At 49.9% G+C, this 19129-nt stretch overlaps 1 protein-coding gene and 1 pseudogene across 1 annotated transcript; one reads left to right on the forward strand and one right to left on the reverse strand.

The window, feature by feature from the left end:
- Positions 3827-4788, forward strand: LOC102181075 (annotated as a pseudogene).
- On the reverse strand, positions 10709-11617 carry LOC102181340 (myeloid-associated differentiation marker-like). The gene has a single exon (XM_013972940.1). It carries the CDS (start codon positions 11615-11617, stop codon positions 10709-10711), a length of 909 nt encoding a protein of 302 aa, XP_013828394.1.

Below are 19129 nucleotides of genomic sequence, written 5' to 3' on the forward strand. Positions count from 1 at the left end.
TAACATCTAATTGAATTCTTAAAGAACACCCTAAGTTTGTTTCTGAAGCTTATCTCAGTAGTCTACCTTTGGATGAAGATCAGATGCTTCATGACCTGCAACCAGAACTGGAAAAAGAGACAATTTAAGGGACTGTCTCCAACTTGGATGGAAGGATCTTTTTCTCAGGTATTCTTAACTAGCTCATGCATACTGAAATTGAAGGGAAATTGACTCTTGGATTAATTCCCATTTCCAAAGGCCCCTACACTGGACTCGTCTATAGAGAGGACAGCTGACCTGATCTTACCTTAAAATGACACTCAAACAGAGGGTAAACGGCACTACACCAGGACAAGAAGAAGACAACATCAGAGACCGATAGCTGGCCCAAGATGCTGGACCTGATTTGTATGATCATATGATCATTTATAAGGTTTTCTTGACTTCTGTTGCAGGAAGGACTCCTTCCAGGGCCCGAAAGTGGGCTCTTGCCTAACACTCAGAAATGAATTATCTGAGGAGACACATAAGCAAGAGATTTTACTGGGAAGGGGCACCCAGACAGAGAGCAGTAGGGTAAGAGAATCCAGAACTGCTCTGCCACATGGCTTGCAGTCTTGGGTTTTATGGTGATAAAATCAGTTTCTGGGTTGTTTTTAGCCAATCCTTCTGATTCCAAGTCCTTCCTGGTGGTGCCTGCCTTGTTCAGCCAAGACGGATGCCAGCAAGAAGTATTCTGCAAGGTGGTTGGACACATGGTGTCATTTTTGAACCTTTCCTAAACTCTCTTGTTTGGTGGTGGCTTATTAGTTTCGTGTTCCTTACCAAGACCTCCTGTCAACTCATGCAAATGGTTACCATGGTGCCTGGCCAGGTAACTGGAATGGATTAAGAGTGTCATGTGACAGGCCTTCTGATAAGCCCTTCACATGCTTTTATTCACTTAACTGATACAAAGTAGGGATTAAGCCCATTAAACAGATGGTGAAACTGAGGTTCTGATGAGTAACTAGCCCAGGATCATCCAACTCTGAAATGTCTGCCAAAGGTCCAGAGCCTTTTGTAATTATGAGTATCCAGTTCTCCTCCACTTCTCTGACCTTCTGGCACCTCCTCCTTCCTTCTTTTGTCCTGGCCATGACCTTCCCAGCTCACTGTCTTCCAGTCCACACGCCTGGCTGCTGGGCAGGCAGGGCTCAGCCACATCCAGGCTATGCTCTGACAGGGACACCATGTCCAAGCTCACAGATTAGAATGGAGAAGGGGCTGTTGGGAGACTCAGGCAAAGCTCTTTTCAGATGGGGAAACTGAGGCCCAGAGAGGGCACATACCTTACCCAGGGTCACACAGAACAAACCCCCATGCCTCTCCTTCCCCAAGTCCTCCCCTGTGCCATCAAATGGATCCAAAGCTGTCATTTAACCTTAGGTGGAATCAGGGTGACTTTGGGGATGTTGGTGGGGGAGCAACTGGGGAACAGGCAGCATGACACCCCCAGCCTCCCTCACCCCAGTGCCCCTCCCCAACCCTGGCAGTGCCTGCGGGCTCCAGGGCTCCACTGGCAATTGGGCTCAGGGAGCTTTGCGAGTCCAGGGAGGTTCTCAGGTTTGCCCTGTGTTTCTCTTTCCAGCCTCAGCTTGTCCCAGGGTTTATTATCAGCAAAGGTGATATAATAATCCCCTGATGGCAGGAAGCTGGCTGGGGCTCAGGGTGCTGGCCCTTCCTCCCTGGGGGCCTCTCAGCAAATAGTCCCTTGGAAACAGGGCAGCTGTCCCTGAGGAGGGGGCGGGCTGGGAAGGGCCTCACTCCCCCCACACACTGGACCCTGGAGGAGCCCCTGTGTGAGCAGGACTGCAGCCCTGGCTGGCGGGACTGTCTTGGGCAGGTGACCTGGGCAATTCCATTGTCTCCAGGGTCCCTGCCACTCTGGCCATGTGTCCCTGTCACAGCCCTGAAGCCCCTTCAGGCTCCTATTCTCCTGTCTCAGTTCTAGTCCAGACCCCTTCTCCATGGGGAAGGTTGGCTCCATGCCTGCATCCCTTCTGGGTCAGAAGACCCCTACTGGGCTGCATCAGGGCCACTGGGACCCTGGGATCCCCCCAGTCATCTCCACTCTGTCCCCCCCACCCTAGTCCCAGGAGCAGCCTCAGGACTGGACCCTCCCAGGGGTCCTACAGGGGCCTCCTCTTTCAGCTCCTGCCTTTAAAAGGGGATGATCATCCATCCATCCGCACCTCCTCCCTGGATGCCCTGAAAGGCTCCTCATCAGAATCAGACACAGCATCCTTGTTCATGTCCAAGCCCTTCTTCCAGCTTGGAAGCTGCTAACCAGTCTCCCAGGCCAGGAGAATCGTCACAGGTAGGACTACTGCCAGACTCCCATCTGGATGGCATCTTTGGAGCTTAAGAGTCAAACATTATGTTAATTTATTCTGTGGTTCCCCCATGACGTTCCACCTTGGAGTCATGCTGGGTTGGTGTCCCCTGTCCCAATGGAGAAGAGCCACATGTTCAGGCAAAATTGGGGGAGGGAATTCAGAATAGTTTCTACTTCCCATGTCATCTTGTCCCCATGGCCTTGCTCTCACCCCATGGCTCCTCCCTGTTCAGCTCTGATCTCCACTCCTCCGGGTGGGGCTGTGTCCCCTCAGATGGCAGCTCCTGCTAGTGATGCTGCAGAGAGGAAAGGCCGGGACACATGTGTCTTCAGGTTGCTGTGGAAGGAAGACCTGCAGCTGTGTCCTGGGTCCCAGAGCTCAAGTTTGGTCCTGGGCTCCCACCCATGGGCCCTGCTGACTTGTGCAGTACAGAACAAAGCGCTCAAACCCACAGCTTTGGTAGTTTTATCTGAATTTCCACTTCCTAGCCATGGTACGGGAGAAGCAAATGGCAACCCACTCCAGTGTTCTTGCCTGGAGAATCCCAGGGACAGAGGAGCCTGGTGGGCTGCTTTTGTCTATGGGGTCACACAGAGTTGGACATGACTAAAGCAACTTAGCAGCAGCAGAAGCCATGGTACTTATGGATGGTACTTAAGTCCTTGAGTGTTTTTTGTTTTCTCCTCTGCAAAATGGAGTTAACAGTATAATCCAGCACCTCATTCCTGAAACATTTGGGGTCATATATCCTCCAGAATTCAGAATTTTTCAGCTTCAGTCATGAAACATGGTGAATCTACCCTGTACGATGTAACACCTCCTGGGGTCTTAAAGCACCTTACAGGCAAACCCAGTAGTGTTTCTTCAACCAAATGTTTAAACATTCACACTAAGTGAAATAAAGATCAGAAATTGTCTCATGTCTGTTGAGGTAAAATTTTGTTACCAAATGAATTATTTTAATTTAATATTTATTCAAGATTCCAATTTGGAACAAAATCCATGACATTAAAGGCCAAATGAATTTTTTTTTAATTCTTTTCGAATTTTGAAAAGAAAATTGAGTGAAAATTGAGACATGAAAATTGAGTGATGTAGATAAGGACCATCCTACCCCGTGTTTCTGCAGATAACATCATGTACCACAAAGTAATAATTAAAAAAATATATATTCATGGATTAATGCCAGACCTAACCCAGCTGTGAGGTTTGGGATAAGACAAGTCTCCTGACGAGGCCGAGGGTGATGGGTAGGGAGAACCATTCTGAAGCGGTTGTGCTGTTACCCAGGTGTCTGAGCCACTGGTTCTAACTCCACAGATCCTGAGTTTCAGCAGTCACAGGACTCTGAGTCTTTTCCAGGCATCTGATTAATCCCCCTCCAGAGATGGATCTTTCTCTGATGGGTCCTCAGGGAAGACCACTGCCATATCGGTGACAGAGACTGATCTGACTTCAGGATCACCATGTGCTCATCCTCAGGCCTGCTTTCTGCAATCCTCCTGGGCTACTTCCTCCACCTGTTGCAGCTGCTCTCCACCTGCCTGGCCTTCTTCCTTGCGGCCAGCGTGGGCACTTGGTTGGGGGCCGTAAGTAACTGGTCCATATTCATCTAGTGCTTCTGCTTTCTCGTTACCCTCGTCATCCTCATAATCAAGTTCTGTGGGCTCCAGTCCCGCTTCCCCTTCTCCTGGTACAACTTCCTCATCACCTATGCCTGTTACACTGCCCTCCTCTGCATCTCGCCCTCCATTGTTTACCCCATCACTTACATCTGGTTCTTCCCCCGCGGCCGCTCCCAGGATCATGCCATCGCCGCCACTGCCTTCTCCTGCATTGCTTCTGTGGCTTATGCCAGCGAAGTGGCCTGGGCTCAGACCTGGGTCTGGCTCGGACCTGGGTCTGGCTCGGCGTGATCACCGGCTACATGGTCACTGTGCCAGGACTGCTCAAGGGCCTGGAGACTTTTGTGGCTGGTGTCATCTTCGCCTTTGTCATTGACAGCCACCTGTACCTGTGCCAGCCGGCCCTGGTGTGGTACGTGGCCGTGTACTCCATCTGCTTCCTCCTGGCAGCCGCAGCCCTTCTGCTGAACTGGTGTGGCTGCGACAACAGGCTGCCCATTGCCTTTCCCACTTTTCTTCTGGGGCTGACCCTGCTCTCCGTCCTCCTCTACACCAGCGCTCTGGTCCTCTGGCCTCTCTACCAGTTTGACGAGCAGTTTGGTGGCCAGCCCGAGCGGTCGAGCTGCAATGACGGGCTCATCTACTCTGTGTGTACCTGGGACCAGCAACTGGCTGTGGCCGCCCTGACAGCCATCAACCTGCTGATTTACGTGGTCGACTTGGTGTTCTTGGCCCACATGGTTTTTTCAAGGACTGAGGATCAGCTCAGGAGCTCCCAGTTCCCTCTTCTTTACAAGTCATGATGTCCTCGCCCTGGATCCTTATTTAGGGACCTCCTTCAGGTTTGGCTGCCTCTTTTCAGAAGTCCAATTGTGAGGGACAAGTGTCGGTTAAAAGAAAAATAGCTTTTTTGAGGAAGCTACTAATCCTGGGGAAAATGTGAAGTCATGTCCCGAAGAATCCATTCCTAACTCCCCAGGTTTTCCTCATAGTTTATCTAAAGAAAAGAGGAAGGGTATAAGCTAGGGGGGCTTCCCAGGTGGTGCTAGTGGTAAAGAACCTGTCTGCCAATGCAGGAGGTATAAGAGATGCAGGTTCGATCCCTGGGTCAGGAAGATCCCCTAGAGGAGGGCATGGCAACCCACTCCAGTATTTTCACAGTGCCCTGCCCCCATCCAGCATATGGGAAGCCCCTGGACTGCACACCTGGCCTCAGGACCTGGATTCCTTGCCTGGTCCTGCCTGGGCCCCAGGCTCATGGGTGAAGCCAGGCCTGCTCCAGACACCTGCCGAGTCCAGGGTGTTAGATTCATCCCTGACCCACTTCAGCCCTGGGTGTCAGGATGTTAGCAGGGAAGGCCCGAGTCCCATGGTGCCTGGATTCAACCCCCAGCCCCTCTCTGTCTTGTGTCTGCAGGACAGCATGCTGTGACATAATTCAGTGGAAGATGCTAGGGCAACTATGGAGCTCTACCGCATCTCCCGGAGAATTCGAGAGCAGTGAGGGCTGCCTGCCTGGTGGAGTTCACCCCACCCCAAGGACTGCTGCTGCTGCTGCTGCTAAGTCGCTTCAGTCGTGTCCGACTCTGTGCGACCCCATAGATGGCGGCCCACCAGGCTCCCCCATCCCTGGGATTCTCCAGGCAAGAACGCTGGAGTAGGTTGCCATTTCCTTCTCCAATGCATGAAAGTGAAAAGTGAAAGTGAAGTCGCTCAGTCATGTCCGACCCTCAGCGACCCCATGGACTGCAGCCTTCCAGGCTCCTCCATCCATGGGATTTTCCAGGCAAGAGTACTGGAGTGGGGTGCCATTGCCTTCTCCACCCCAAGGACTAGAGGCTTTCATCTCTTCAGGGCAAAAACTCTCTTGCTTTGGGAACATGCATCTTTAGCAGTAACCTGGCTCCATATTCTCTCTACTCCCTTGGGTCCTCCTCTCATCTCTTTCTTTTTTCTCTCTGAGCTGAGTGTCAGTGGACATCACCCAGCACTGAGACGGCAACAAGTGCTTGAGCTGGTATGGAGACAAGTGTCAATTTCCTTAACATCCTGAATCCTGTGGGTCCAAGAAGATGTCCCTGGGACTTAATTAATACCCCACCTCCACCTCACTTTTCCAGTTGCATTTATTCCCTGGAGGGTGACATTATTTCCTGGGGGTGACACCCCCTCTCAGAGGTCCATTCATCTCATCTTGATATTGGTGCCTCAGCATTGGGGAGCTTCCAGGCAAGGGTGCAGGAAGAGGGATAGGTGCCCCCTGCTGACCTTCAGCACCTCATCCCTCCTCTCGTTTATAAAACTAGGAAACAAGGGTAGTGGACTTGCAAGAGTTGTGGATCTGTGGGAACGAGGTTGGAATCCTTCCTTTGGGTCCAGGAGTCATGTCCAGGACACTGTGTGTCCTGGTCTGGCTGCAGTGCCCCACCAAGAGATCCTGCAACAGCACTCCTATTTCAGTCAGATCAGTCCCTGTTGGAAAACCAGCCAGAAAAAAACAGTGTGGAGACTTTATGTGGGGGCTGATGGAGCTCATCACTCTCTTTCCAGCCACCAGCCTCTCTACAAGGACATTCACAGCCAGCCTCACAGACAAGGGCTGCTTGGATTGGCAGCCAGCACTGCCATCCCCAACCAGAATGGACAGCCAGGTGCCTGAGGCTGCAGGAGAGAATTATCCCTCTTCTTGCCACTCAAAGCTGGATTGAGGAAATCATCTCCATGATTTTCCAAGAAAAGCCAGAGAATGGGAACATCTGTGCCCTCAGCTCTGTTCTGGATGCAGCTCAGGCCACAGTCTGGGGGACATCAGCTGGAGTTACCCTGCCTGGAGGAGGCTCTGGCTGGCTGAGAAGAGAGCCTCTGGCCGCTGCCCCAGGAGACAGGGAGCCCAGGCCAGGCAGGGAGCAAGGGAAGGGACTGAGGCTTGGGCACCAGGTGAATGGGGGGTCTTCTCCATCAACTCTGTGTGCTAAAGGGCTGGAGAAGGCCCTGGTCACCCAGAAGGTGGGCTTGGGGGCCACAGCTTCCCCTCCCCAGACCCCTGGACCCGAAGTACCTCCCTTCCTTCTGCCTTTGGAGACAAGCCTGTGCGGGCATCTCTCAGCTCCTCCCCCAGCCTGTCCATCAAGTCTGCAGGGAACATGGAGGCCATCTGCCAACCGTCCCTCCCCTGACCCTTCTTCTCCTCTTGGGATATTTTTCAAGCTTGAATTTTGTTTTCTTAAAAAGTTAATTTACTTCCATGTTTCAGAATCAAGTTGTTCTGAAAAGCCATATATTGAGCCATATAATCCCTCCTCACTCAGCCCTCAGCTCCCCTCCCCCACCGGGACCAGGAAACTGCTCCCCTGGACACCTAGGAGTCCTTCATGTGCTTTTTGATGTGAATCAAGCAAATACAGACGTGTTTATTTTTCTTTTCTCTCCTTTGATAATTTAAAATTCATTCATAATTCTGTATCTTACTGTTTTTTCCTTATAAATCCTGGGGATATTTTCTTATTATTATTTTGAAAGATGCCTCATTTTTCCAAGGTGTATAGTAGTATTCCATCTTGTGGCTACACCATGGTTTATTAATATTTGTCCTAAAGATGAGCACTTGGGTTATTTTAAACCTATCCACCTTTATTATCAAGTGAGATCTTGAGTGAGAGAATTCATTTCATACAGCTCTGGTTAGAGAAAAGTGGTGGATGATGCCATCAACCTACTTACAACCCCATCAACTCACTGGAAACTTAGAGCCTCAGGGAAAATAGCTTAATAATAATCCCTTTATTATAATTTGCTTATTTTATAAATGGGAAACTGAGGCTCAGATCAGTGACAAGACTCGTCTGTGCTCATGGCAGATGAGTTGCAAAATCGGAACTAGAAAGCTGATCTCTTGGGCTCTGCTCTCCACATGATCACCATTCATCCCCAGAGAGACCAGACCAGGGCTGAGGGGCCACTGGACTGGAGCCAGGAGCACCTGTGACTGTGGACCCAGCCGGGGACCCCAGGTCTGCCTCTCATTCTAGGCTTCTGTTTCCACTTCCCCTGCATATGGTCAGTCTTTCTGTACTCTTAACAGAATGAACTTTGTATTCCCTAAAGGTAACATGAGCTCTCCAAACAGAGCGAGAGCATTCAGACTGCTGAGCTGGACTCTGAAGAAGTGGGAGGACAAGAATGTGCAGGAACAAGGGATTCTGGGACACCTCAGACTGTGGGGGCACCTAGAAGCAGTTTGTGTTTTGACAAAAATCACTAGAGAGTTGGAACACTGGGAGGTGACTGAGGAAACTCATGTTATAAAAGAGAAACATGTTTCCCACCAAGCAGAGGTTGTGGGGAAGGAGGGTCTGTGTAATCAGAAAGGATATGACCAATCAACAGGACCCAGCAGCCAAGCGGAAACAAGCAGAGAGGGTGGCCAGAGGGGAGGCAGCCGGCTGCCATCTCCACGTCTGAGTCTCCAGGACTGACAAGTCCAGGCGCCCTGGGAAGAGGGGGGCTGGGAGGAACCAGGGGTCTCCGGCACCCCTCCCCCCTCTAGCAGATGAGGAAATGGACTCAGCAGCAATGAGTGCCCTCCTCGGGGGGACAGGGCAGGTTTGTGCAGAACGAGGGTAGACGGGGCAGAATCCCAGCCTGGAGGATGCTGCTGCCACACTTGTCACAAGCAGTGTGCGTCCGTGAACGGACAGCCGACCTGGGGACAGGACACCTGCGTCCTGACTCTGACTCTGCCACACACAGGGTGACTCTGGACAAGTCCTGCCCCTCCCTGGGGTCCAGCTGCTCCTCCTCTATGACAAGAGGGTTGGACTAAGCAGAGGACATTTACACTCTCTTTTGAGCTCCATAGTGAGGGGATAAGACCAGTCTTGGAATTGTGACAAATGACAAATGACACTTAACTCCCCCCCCACCTGGAACAGGAGGGAGTAGCCGCCGTCATGAACCACAGGCTTGGACAGTGAGCCCCTCAGGTGAGCCCACCCTGGACAATTCTTTTACTAAAGCACAGAGGCATCTCCTCTTAGAAGTGAGCTCCCAGTGTTGTGTTCAGTTTGATTTAGGAAAATAGAAGAATATGAGATTCTTTACCCAGACTTGTAGACATCAGTGCATACTTGATTTTGTCAATGAAAAATTAATCAACAGTCTAAGAAAGAAATGGGAAATTTTATTCAAGCCAACCTCAGAATAATAAACAGTCCTCCTGAGGAACAGGCATCTTAGCCCTGTTTTAGCCCTTTTCTGCAAGAGCATGAGAGGGTGCAAGAAATTAGATCCATAAAAGTTTCTCCTGAAAATATCTCTTTGAGGCCAGTTCTTCCAGTTTTCCCAGAGCGCAAAGTGCCTTATCCTGATCTTTGCCCTCAATTCCTTTCAACGTGGATTGTAGATCAGTGACTGTAGTAGCTGATGACTACATTCTTGTAGAACTGGATGGTAGACAGCACTCTTTATTACACAGCCCCTCTAGTTCCATCTTAATTTCAACCAAGTTTTCAGATACATCGTTAACCAATTTGCCCAGGTTGGTAGGAATGCTCATTTCCAGGCCAGGTAAAGATTTCGCTGATAGACCACTCAAGTGCTATTGCTCATCTAGTTCTGGTAAAAGTAGCCGAGTCCACTGGACCACATGTCTTACTAGTCTGTCAGCTCCAGGATATGGCTCCCTGCAGAGGCAGGACCTGCTGCTTTGATCACTGAGATAGGAGGGCCACATCACAGCCCCCCAAAAATACTGCAGACAGATGTCTTCAAGACCTTGTGATTTTTTTCAGCTCCTTTTTTATTTTCCCAGAAAGTAGTTGGGATAAAATGTATCCCAATCTCTGTTAAGATGACCTCTACACAGCAGATATTTAGTAAGCCTGGAAAAACTCTGGAGCCAATTTCAGGTGGGGCTGAACACAAGATGGGACCCAGGGATCCAGGGTCCTGCTCACTGGGAATTACTGACCTCCAGAGATTTTTGTGTGACTTAAAGGGGAGGTACACTGTACATCCCTCTCCACTGGGAGAAAGGAGGCCAAATTCTAGCTACATACCTCCAGCCACCAACCCCTCCCAACCTACCCCCTAACTCTCCCCACATACACACCAACTAAGGCACCCCCGGGTGGACAGACTTGCTTTGGCAATGAGACCCCTCTGGAGGCTCAGGGTGTGAACTGCTGCACAGAGGGCTGTGTGCTGTGGAGTTAGCACCTTAGGAGGTGGGAGGGGGCGGTGGACAGAGAAGGAATGAGTCTCAGGTCCTGATGGATCAGAAGAAGGAAAATGGGGAGAGGTGGTCAGGACACAGGAGATGAGAAACCAAGGATGACCAGAAAAGGGGCAAAAAACAGAAAATGTAGAAAAGATGAGAGAAGCAAGAGAAAGAAGCAAAACAGGACATGGGCAGCCAAGGAAAATAGGAAGGAGACAGAGCAGATGGAGGGAAGGAAACAGAAAAGAGAGAGATGAGTGGGGAAAGATGTGAAGAGGGAGTGAGGGAGCCAGAAGAGGACATCAGAGGACATCGCTGTTGTTCACTTGCTGAGTCGTGTCTGACTCTCTGCGACCCCATGGACTGCAGCAAGCCAGGCTTCCCTGTCCCTCACCATCTCCCAGAGTTTGCCCAAGTTTACATCCATTGAGGACATCAAAGGATAACAGAGCTCAGTGAGGAGACCTCCTGTGACCAGAGGGGATCAGAAGTCCCTGGGCTGGTCCTCAGTCCCGATAGAAAACTTGGCAGGCCCAGTACACCAGGTCAGCCACATAAATCAATAGGTTAATGGCTGTCAGGATGGCCACAGCCATCCGCTGGATCCAGGTGCACATGAGGTCATCGAAACAGCTGATATCATTGGACCACTGGGGCTGCCCGCCGAATTCCTCATAGAATTGGTAAAGCAGCCAGAGGACCAGAGCGCTGATGTAGAGAAGGACGGAGAACAAGGTTAGCCCCAACTGGAAAATGGGGAAGCGGACAGGCAGTATGTTCTCCCAGCCACCCAGTTTTAGCAGCATAGCTAGTGCTGCCAGGATGAAGCAGATGGAGTACATGGCCACGCACCACTCCAAGGCTGGCTGGTGCAGGTACAGGGAGGTGTTGCTGAGGAAGGTAAAGATGATGCCGGCCATGAAGGTCTCCAGCACCTTCAGCAGGCCTGGCACAGTGTGCACATAGCAGGTGATCTCATCGAACTCATACCAGTTCCACACAAAGGCCACATCTATGGCATAAAGTGCAGAAGCGATACAGGAGACTGCAGTGGCTGCGACGGCCCGGTCCTGGAGAGGTCCATCAGGCAGGAACTGGACATAGGTGACGGAGTAGATGCTGGAGGCCAAGAGGCAGAGGAGGGTGGCGTAGCAGGCGTAGGTGATGGAGAGGTTGTACCAGAAGAAAGGAAAGCGTGATTCGAAATCAAAAAGCTCGACTGTGACTATTATGAGTGTCACAGCAAAACAGAAGCCCCAGATGGTCATGGACCAGTTACCTATGTTCCCTCTCGAAATGCCCATGTCGGCCACCAGGGAGAAGGCCATACAGGTACAGAAGAGCTGTGGCAGGCGGAGGAAGCAGCACACTGTATTCCAGGCCTCCAGGTTTCGGTATGTGACCCCGGTGGACATGGTGCTGTGATGGTCAGGCAAGTCACGGTCACAGTACGGCAGTGGTCTTCACTGAGGACCTGCCAGAGAAAGGTCCAGTTCTGGAGGTGGATTAAGCCAGACACCTGGAAAAGGCTCAGGGCCCTGTGACAGCTGAGGCTCAGAATCCATGGAGTTAGAGCCAGTGGCCCAGAAACTCAGGTAACAGCGCAGCCACTCCAGAATGGTTCTCCCCACCCATCACCCTTGGCCTTGTCAGGAGACTGGTCTTATCCCAAACCTCACAGCTGGGCTGGGTCTGGCCTCAAACCATGAACATCCTGCATCTCTCTGAGCTATGGGCCATTATCTATGGAGACACAGGATAGGATGGCCCTTATCTCTAATCCCAACACTTCAGGTCTCTCAAAATTGAAAGCAAATTAAAAAAAAATTTTAATAACAAAATTTAACCTAAACAGACATGAGACAATTTGTGATCTCTATTTATTTCACTTCATGTGAATGTTCAAAAGTTCAGTTGCAGAAACAAAACACTAATATGGTTGATTACAAGGTCTTTTCAGACCCCAGTGGGGTGTCATGTCACATAGAGATATACCATGTCACATACCTGAAGCTGAAAAAACTGAATTTTGAATTATATCTGACCCCAAGAGTTTCAGAAATGGGACTGAGGATTGTACTGCTAACCCCATTTTACACATGACAAAACTTAAGGCTCAGAGAATTAAGTGCTTTCCTTAAGGTGGCATGAACAGGATGTGGGAACCCCAGATAAAAATGCCAAATGTGTGGATTTGAATGGTTTGCTGTATAGCCGATATATCAACAGAGCCCATGGGTGGGAGCCCAGGACCAAAGCTCGGGGCTCTGGGACCCAGGACACGGCTATAGCACCATGGCACCCCACTCCAGTACTCTTGCCTGGAGAATCCCATGGACAGAGGAGCCTAGAGGGCTGCAGTCCATGGGGTCGCTAAGAGTAGGACAAGACTGAGCGACTTCACTTTCACTTTTCACTTTCATGCATTGGAGAAGGAAATGGCAACCCACTCCAGTGTTCTTGCCTGGAGAATCCCAGGGACGGGGGAGCCTGGTGGGCTGCTGTCTATGGGGTCGCACTGAGTCGGACACGAATGAAGCGACTTAGCAGCAGCAGTTGCAGCTCCTTCCACAGCAACCTGAAGACACACGACCCGGCCTCTCCTCCCCGCAGCATCACTAGAAGGAGCTGCCATCTGAGGGGACACAGCCCCACCCGGAGGAGGGCAGCTTCAGGGGTGAACAGGGAGGAGCCATGGGGCGAGAGCAAGGCTGTGGGAACAAGATGATGTGGGAAGTAGTGAAACAGAGCAGGACTCTATTGTCCTTCCCTCCATGACCTCTGCCTGCCTTTTGTCTATGGAAAACTTTAAAGAATGAGTTTAATCAGAGAAATGAGAACATGCAGAAACAAAGGAAAACAGACAAAGGAGACCAAATAATAATAATGAGCTCATTAGGTGTAGTTAAGGATCTTTAGTTCCTCCCTGAGGGCTATAGATAGTATTCTGAGCCACATCCTGTATTCTGAACCGTATCCTGTATTCTGAGCCGTATCCTGTATTCTGAGCCGTATCCCGTGAGCCGTCTTATAGGTACTGGAACCCCTACCAGGTGGAAGAAGTCAACTACGTGATGATCAGACTGTAGCCATGACATAAGCTGCCAGTTCTGAGAACTGGCCTCAAACAAATGGAAACAAACCAACCCTAGAGCTGCAGATTAACTGTACTTAAAACAATCAAGATGACGCTAGTCAGACCACCGAGGACCCATCTGAAGATGACTGTCAGAGCTGACTGTGCCGTTTCTGCATGTAGCCCCCTCCCTCAGCCTATAAAGGCTCTCACCTCCTGCTTGGCAGGGGTGTACGGTGGATAGGAGGGGGAGGGGAGTCAGCCTTGGGATAGACATCCACTCTCCCGTCAAATTGCCACCATCTGAAATGAAGTAAACTTTCCTTCCCACCAACCTGGCCTGCTTATTGACTTTTAGGCAGTGAACAACCAGACCCCACACCTTTTGGTAATAGTAGCAACTATTCTGAATCCCCTTGCCTCAATTTTGCCTTAACGTTTGATTCTTCCTCATTTGGGAAGGGAGACCCCAACCCAGCATGACTCCAAGGAGGAGAGTCATGGAGAAACCACAGAATAAGTAAACAATGTTTGGCTTTTCAGCTTCAAAGGAGCCATCCAGATGCGAGTCTGGAAAGATCTAGGAGTAGTCCTACATGAGCAGGATTTTTCTGACCTGGGAGACTGGTTAGCAGCTTCCAGGGTGGGAACCAAGGGACTGGAAATGAACAAGTATGCTGTGTCTGATGCTGATGTGGAGCTTTTCAGGACCTCCCAGTGAGGGGATAGGGATGGACAGATGGACCATTTTAAGGGCAGGAGCTGAAAGAGGAGGCACCTCCTTAACCCCTGGGAGGAGACAGCCCTGAGGATGCACCCTGGACTGGAGTGGGGGATGGGGATGATAGAGTGGAGATGACTGGGTGGGGGGATTCCAGGGTCCCAGTGGCCCTGAGGCAGCCCAGTAGGGGTCTTCTGACCCAGAAGAGATGCAGGCATGGAGCCAACCTTCCCCATGGAGGAGGGGCCTGAACAGGAACTGAGACAGGAGAACAGGGGCCTGAAGGGGTTTCGGGGCTGTGACAGGGACACGTGGGCAGAGTGGCAGGGACCCCGGAGACCATGGAATTGCCCAGGTCACCTGCCCAAGGCAGTCCCACCAGCCAGGGCTGCAGTCCTGCTCACACAGGGGCTCCTCCAGGGTCCAGTGTGTGGGGGAGTGAGGCCCGTCCCAGCCCGCCCCCTCCTCAGGGATAGCTGCCTTGTTTCCAAGGGACTATTTGCTGAGAGGCCCCCAGGGTGGAAGGGCCAGCACCCTGAGCCCCAGCCAACTTCCTGCCATCAGGGGATTATTATATCACTTTTGCTGATAATAAAACCTGGGACAGGCTGAGGAGGAAAGAGAAACACAGAGCAAACCTGAGAACCTCCCTGGACTCACAGAGCTCCTTGAGCCCCAACTGGCAGTGGAGCCCTGGGGCCTGTGGGCCTCCCAGTGGGCACTGCCGGGGTGGGGAGGAGCACCAGATATATGTTACTCTGGGATGTTAATGCTCTGTACTCCAGTTTGTTACCAACTTAACTCCCTGATCTGCCACTGGGATTTCCACTTAAGGGTGAAAGATAATTCTGGAGACTTTTAATGGCACAGAGGGAAGATTTGGGGTGGGAGAGGCATGGGAATTCCAGCTGTGTGACCCTGGGTCAGGCCTGTGCCCTCTCTGGGCCTCAGTTCCCCCACCTGGAAAGCAGGAAGTGGAAGCTTGCCTGAGTCTCCCTGCAGCCCTCCTCCACTCTAGTCTGTGAGCCTGGACATGGTGCCCCCATCAGAGCAGCCTGGATGTGGCTGAGCCCTGCCTGCCCCAGCAGCCAGGCACGTGGACTGGAAGACAGTGAGCCAGGAAGGTCAAGGTGAGGACAGAGGAAGGAGGAGGCATTCAGAAGGGCAGAGAAGGAGGAGGGGAGATGGACACTCAGAGTGACAGGGAGGCTGTGGGGCCTGGAAGAGACACTTCATAACTGAATGATCTTGGGCAAGTTAGTCATCAAAGCCTCAGTTTCCTCATTTGTGTAGGATAAGGAAACTTAATACCTGATTTATGTCAATTAAATAAATAATAGCATGTGAAGGGCTCATGAAAGGGCCTGGCACAAAACACACTCAATCCACGCCGGCTACCTGTTCCCCTCCCTCTCACAGAGGACACAGAAGGCCCTAGCCCCACTTTGGACAAAAGTGCATGAACGCTTCATTCTTCCAGATCAGGTGTTGCAAACACCTGAAGGTGGTCCTGAAGGTGGCCCAGGGATGTGTTTGGTTTCTCTTCACAGAGTTTTTAGGAGAGATTGTTTAGAATCAGTATTATTTCTTCCTGAAGTGTTGGGAGCTGCAGTGTTTTAATTTCACATGGAAATCTGGATTTCCAGTTCCTCTTGAAGCTTCAGGAGATCTGGTGTCACTGGGCCGTGTTGCCTCTGGAAGGAGGGGTGAAGCTGAGTAGCTGCCATGTCCTTTACTTTATACTGCTTTTCATTCTCACCTTTGTTTAGCATTTTCTATATTTCCTTCTTCTCATGTATAATTGACATGAAGCAGGACTATGAGCATCTCATATGTGCCCGGTTTACACTCTTGGGCGTGGCCAAGCTTCCTGCCTGCTCACGGAGTGTCCACCTCTCCATCCAGGGATCATCCATATCCTCAACCTCATGTACAGCCTTCAACATCTTTCACATGCTCTGAAATCATACATAGACACGTGTGTACATATGCAGCTTCCCATGTGGCTCACTGGTAAAGAATCTGCCTGTCTATGAAGGTGACTCAGGAGACATGGGTTTGATCCCTGGGTCAGGAAGATCCCCTGAAGAAGGGAATGGCAACCCACTCCAGTAATCTTGTCTGGGAAAATGCCACTGGCAGGTGAGTCTAGTGGGCTATAGTCCATGGGGTCTGACACGACAGAGGGACTGAGCATGCACACACGTACATACATGCACACGTTTGTGATACATATCTGTAGTTTTTTTCCAGGTTTATAAACATAAGACCATGTCATGCACATGGCCTCTTACTTTTTAACCACCCCCAACAAGTGCAGCTAATCTCTCCAGGGGCCCTAGTCTTCTCCATCCCTTTTACTTATTTCCTTCTCTCCTGGCTCCTGCGGGCATTTGGACCCTTCTCTAGATCAGTGGATCCTCCCCTGTGAGTCTCAGACACTGGGGGACACAGGATATGACAAGGGGTCCTGGGATCCATGTGACCACCATGCTCTAGGGCAGGAAGTCAGGCATTCTCTCTGTAAACTTTTTAAAAATAAGACAAAAACTCTTTTTTCCTTTCTGGAAACTTACCTTGGTTTCCTAGGACTATTGCAACAAGTTGGTACAAGTTTGATGGCTTAAAACAACAGAGATTTATTCTCTCACTGTCCTGGAAGCCTGAAGTCTGAAATCAAGGTGTCAGCAGAGCTGTGCTGCTTCAGATTCTTCAGAAAGAGGGCCCTTCCTTTCCTCTTTTAGCTTCTGGAGGCCTCTTAGCTTGTGGCCGCTTATCTATGTCTCTGCCTCCACCTTCATGTACTCATCTTCTCTCAACTATGTGTGTGCAAATCTCTCTCTCATTTCTCTTATAAAGATACCAGGCATGAGATTTCAGGCTCACCCTTCATTCTTAACTAAATATGTCTGCAAAGACCCTACTTCTAAATAAGGCCCATTCTGAAGTTCTGAGAAGACATAATTTTGGGAAGACACTTCAGCCCTTTATGGTCCTCTTTCACATCTTCCTGTCCTTACTTCATGATTCTTTTTGTAATGTGTTTTATCAAATAAAGTGAATTTGTTTACTGAGTATTTCTGATTGATGTGTGTTCACAGGAGTTCCTGGGACTCACAGTGGGTTGTTCCTCATGTATTCTGTCATTAAGCTGAGACCCTCTTTTACAGGACCCCTTTTCCTGGAAGGGTCCTACTGGGTTGGGAGCTTCACCCAGAATAACTGCACCTGCTCCTGCTCAGGACCCTCCAGATCAATCGCCTATTGGGCACTGACTGTGTTAATTTTCCAGGTTGGAGTTGTTGGATCTCAGGGATCATGCACATTTGGACCCAAACTCACAAGAAAAGAAGACCTGAAATTCCTATTCCTCTTGTGGAAACTTAAAAAAAAAAAACCACAAAACTCGTGTGGGGCAGATGTCAGCCTTGACCATTCCTCTAGCTGAAGGGCATAGTTTTTCCTTGTCTACCCTTGCTCCAAGGCTGTAGGCCATGCGGTCTTGGCTTTAGGGAAGTGTCTCAGCTCCAGATCCTTACCTTGTGCCACCCCAAAGCCTCATTCCTGACTCAAGCGAGGATATGAATCAGCCTCCAGTTAGCCAGGCTTAATTCTCCCTTCTCCCTCCTCCTTCCTACACACAAGCAGCAGTCACATCAGCTCTGCCACAGAAGACTCATGAGATCCTTGAGCAAAGCATTTAATCCTGCAACTCTTTCCTGCCTTTTTGCCTTGTTAATTCTAACTTGTCTTGACCTCCCATCACCTCCTCCAGGAAGCCTTCCTGGATCCCACAAGCTCCACCTCTCATTGCTCCCAGATTGATACTGCTCAGCCTTTACCCTGTGGTAAGCAGTGATTGTGGACAGGTCACTACAGAGTCCTTCATCTTATCTGAGCATCACAAATGAGGTGCAGAGTAACAGAGGTGTTGGATAGGCCTGAACGCCAGAGAAATACGTTGGATTTTAGCCGTGAGTGATGATGCCTCACTAACATTTTCTACGGCTGGGCCACTCAGATGCCCAGATTGGAACTGCCGCTCCGGTTGTTAGGAAGAAAATGAAATGGAGGTCAGTGAAGAAGCAGTGCAGAATGCAGTGGTCACGTGGAGCGACTGGAACGTGCATACATCACTGCTGCTGCTGCTGCTGCTAAGTCGCTTCGGTTGTGTCCGACTCTGTGCGACTCCATGCAACCCCATAGACGGCAGCCCACCAGGCTCCCCCGTCCCTGGGATTCTCCAGGCAGGAACACTGGAGTGGGTTGCCATTTCCTTCTCCAGTGCATGAAAGTGAAAAGTGAAAGTGAAGTCGCTCAGTCATGTCCAACTCTCAGCGACCCCATGGACTGCAGCCCACCAGGCTCCTCCGTCCACGGGATTTTCCAGGCAGTGTACATCACTGTGGGTGTGTAAAAGCTACACTCAAGGATCTGACAGTTTCTTATACAATCAAACATAAATTACCCCATGACCCAGCAATTTCGACCATAAGTATTTTCTCAACAGAAATGAAATCTTCCTCTACAAGTCTTACATAAGAATGTTCATTCATAGCAGCTTTCTCATAATAATCCCAAATTAGAAGCAGGCAATATATCAGTCAACAGGGGAATAAACACAGTAATATAGTCAAACCCAGAGTATTACAATACAAGGATGAACTATAAACTACACAAAACATGGATGCATCTCAAAAACTTTGTGATAATTGAAAGATTCTAGAAACAAAAGAATGCACACAGTATGATTCTGAAATAGGTTAAACTAATCTACTATGCAGATCGAAAGTGGTCCCCTCTTGGGTTGGGGAGGTGGATTTACTCAAAAGGGCATGTGGAAACTTTGCAGGGTGTTTATATTGCTCTATATTTTAACAGTAGTTTACAACACATTGGTGCATGGATTATCTTTTGATGGAAAATGAAATTCAAGAAGTTCTCTCATTCTATAAAGTGTTTGATAACATTTTACAACAAGAAGTATCAAGATATGTATATGCCACCTTTTGATAGTGTTTTAAATAATGGAACACTTTAGAACAATCTGTAGAAATTCTGTTTTTCCAAATCTGCAATTTTAGTTTTTGCCCTTTCATCTTATCTGATATTTCATCATGGCAAGATGAA

The sequence above is a fragment of the Capra hircus genome, chromosome 21 (assembly GCF_001704415.2).
Source record: "Capra hircus breed San Clemente chromosome 21, ASM170441v1, whole genome shotgun sequence".
NCBI lineage: Eukaryota > Metazoa > Chordata > Mammalia > Artiodactyla > Bovidae > Capra > Capra hircus.

What these genes read in the sequence shown, in the direction of transcription:
- LOC102181340 (XM_013972940.1), bottom strand. Translation starts at nt 11,617, where the DNA reads ATGTCCACCGGGGTCACATACCGAAACCTGGAGGCCTGGAATACAGTG.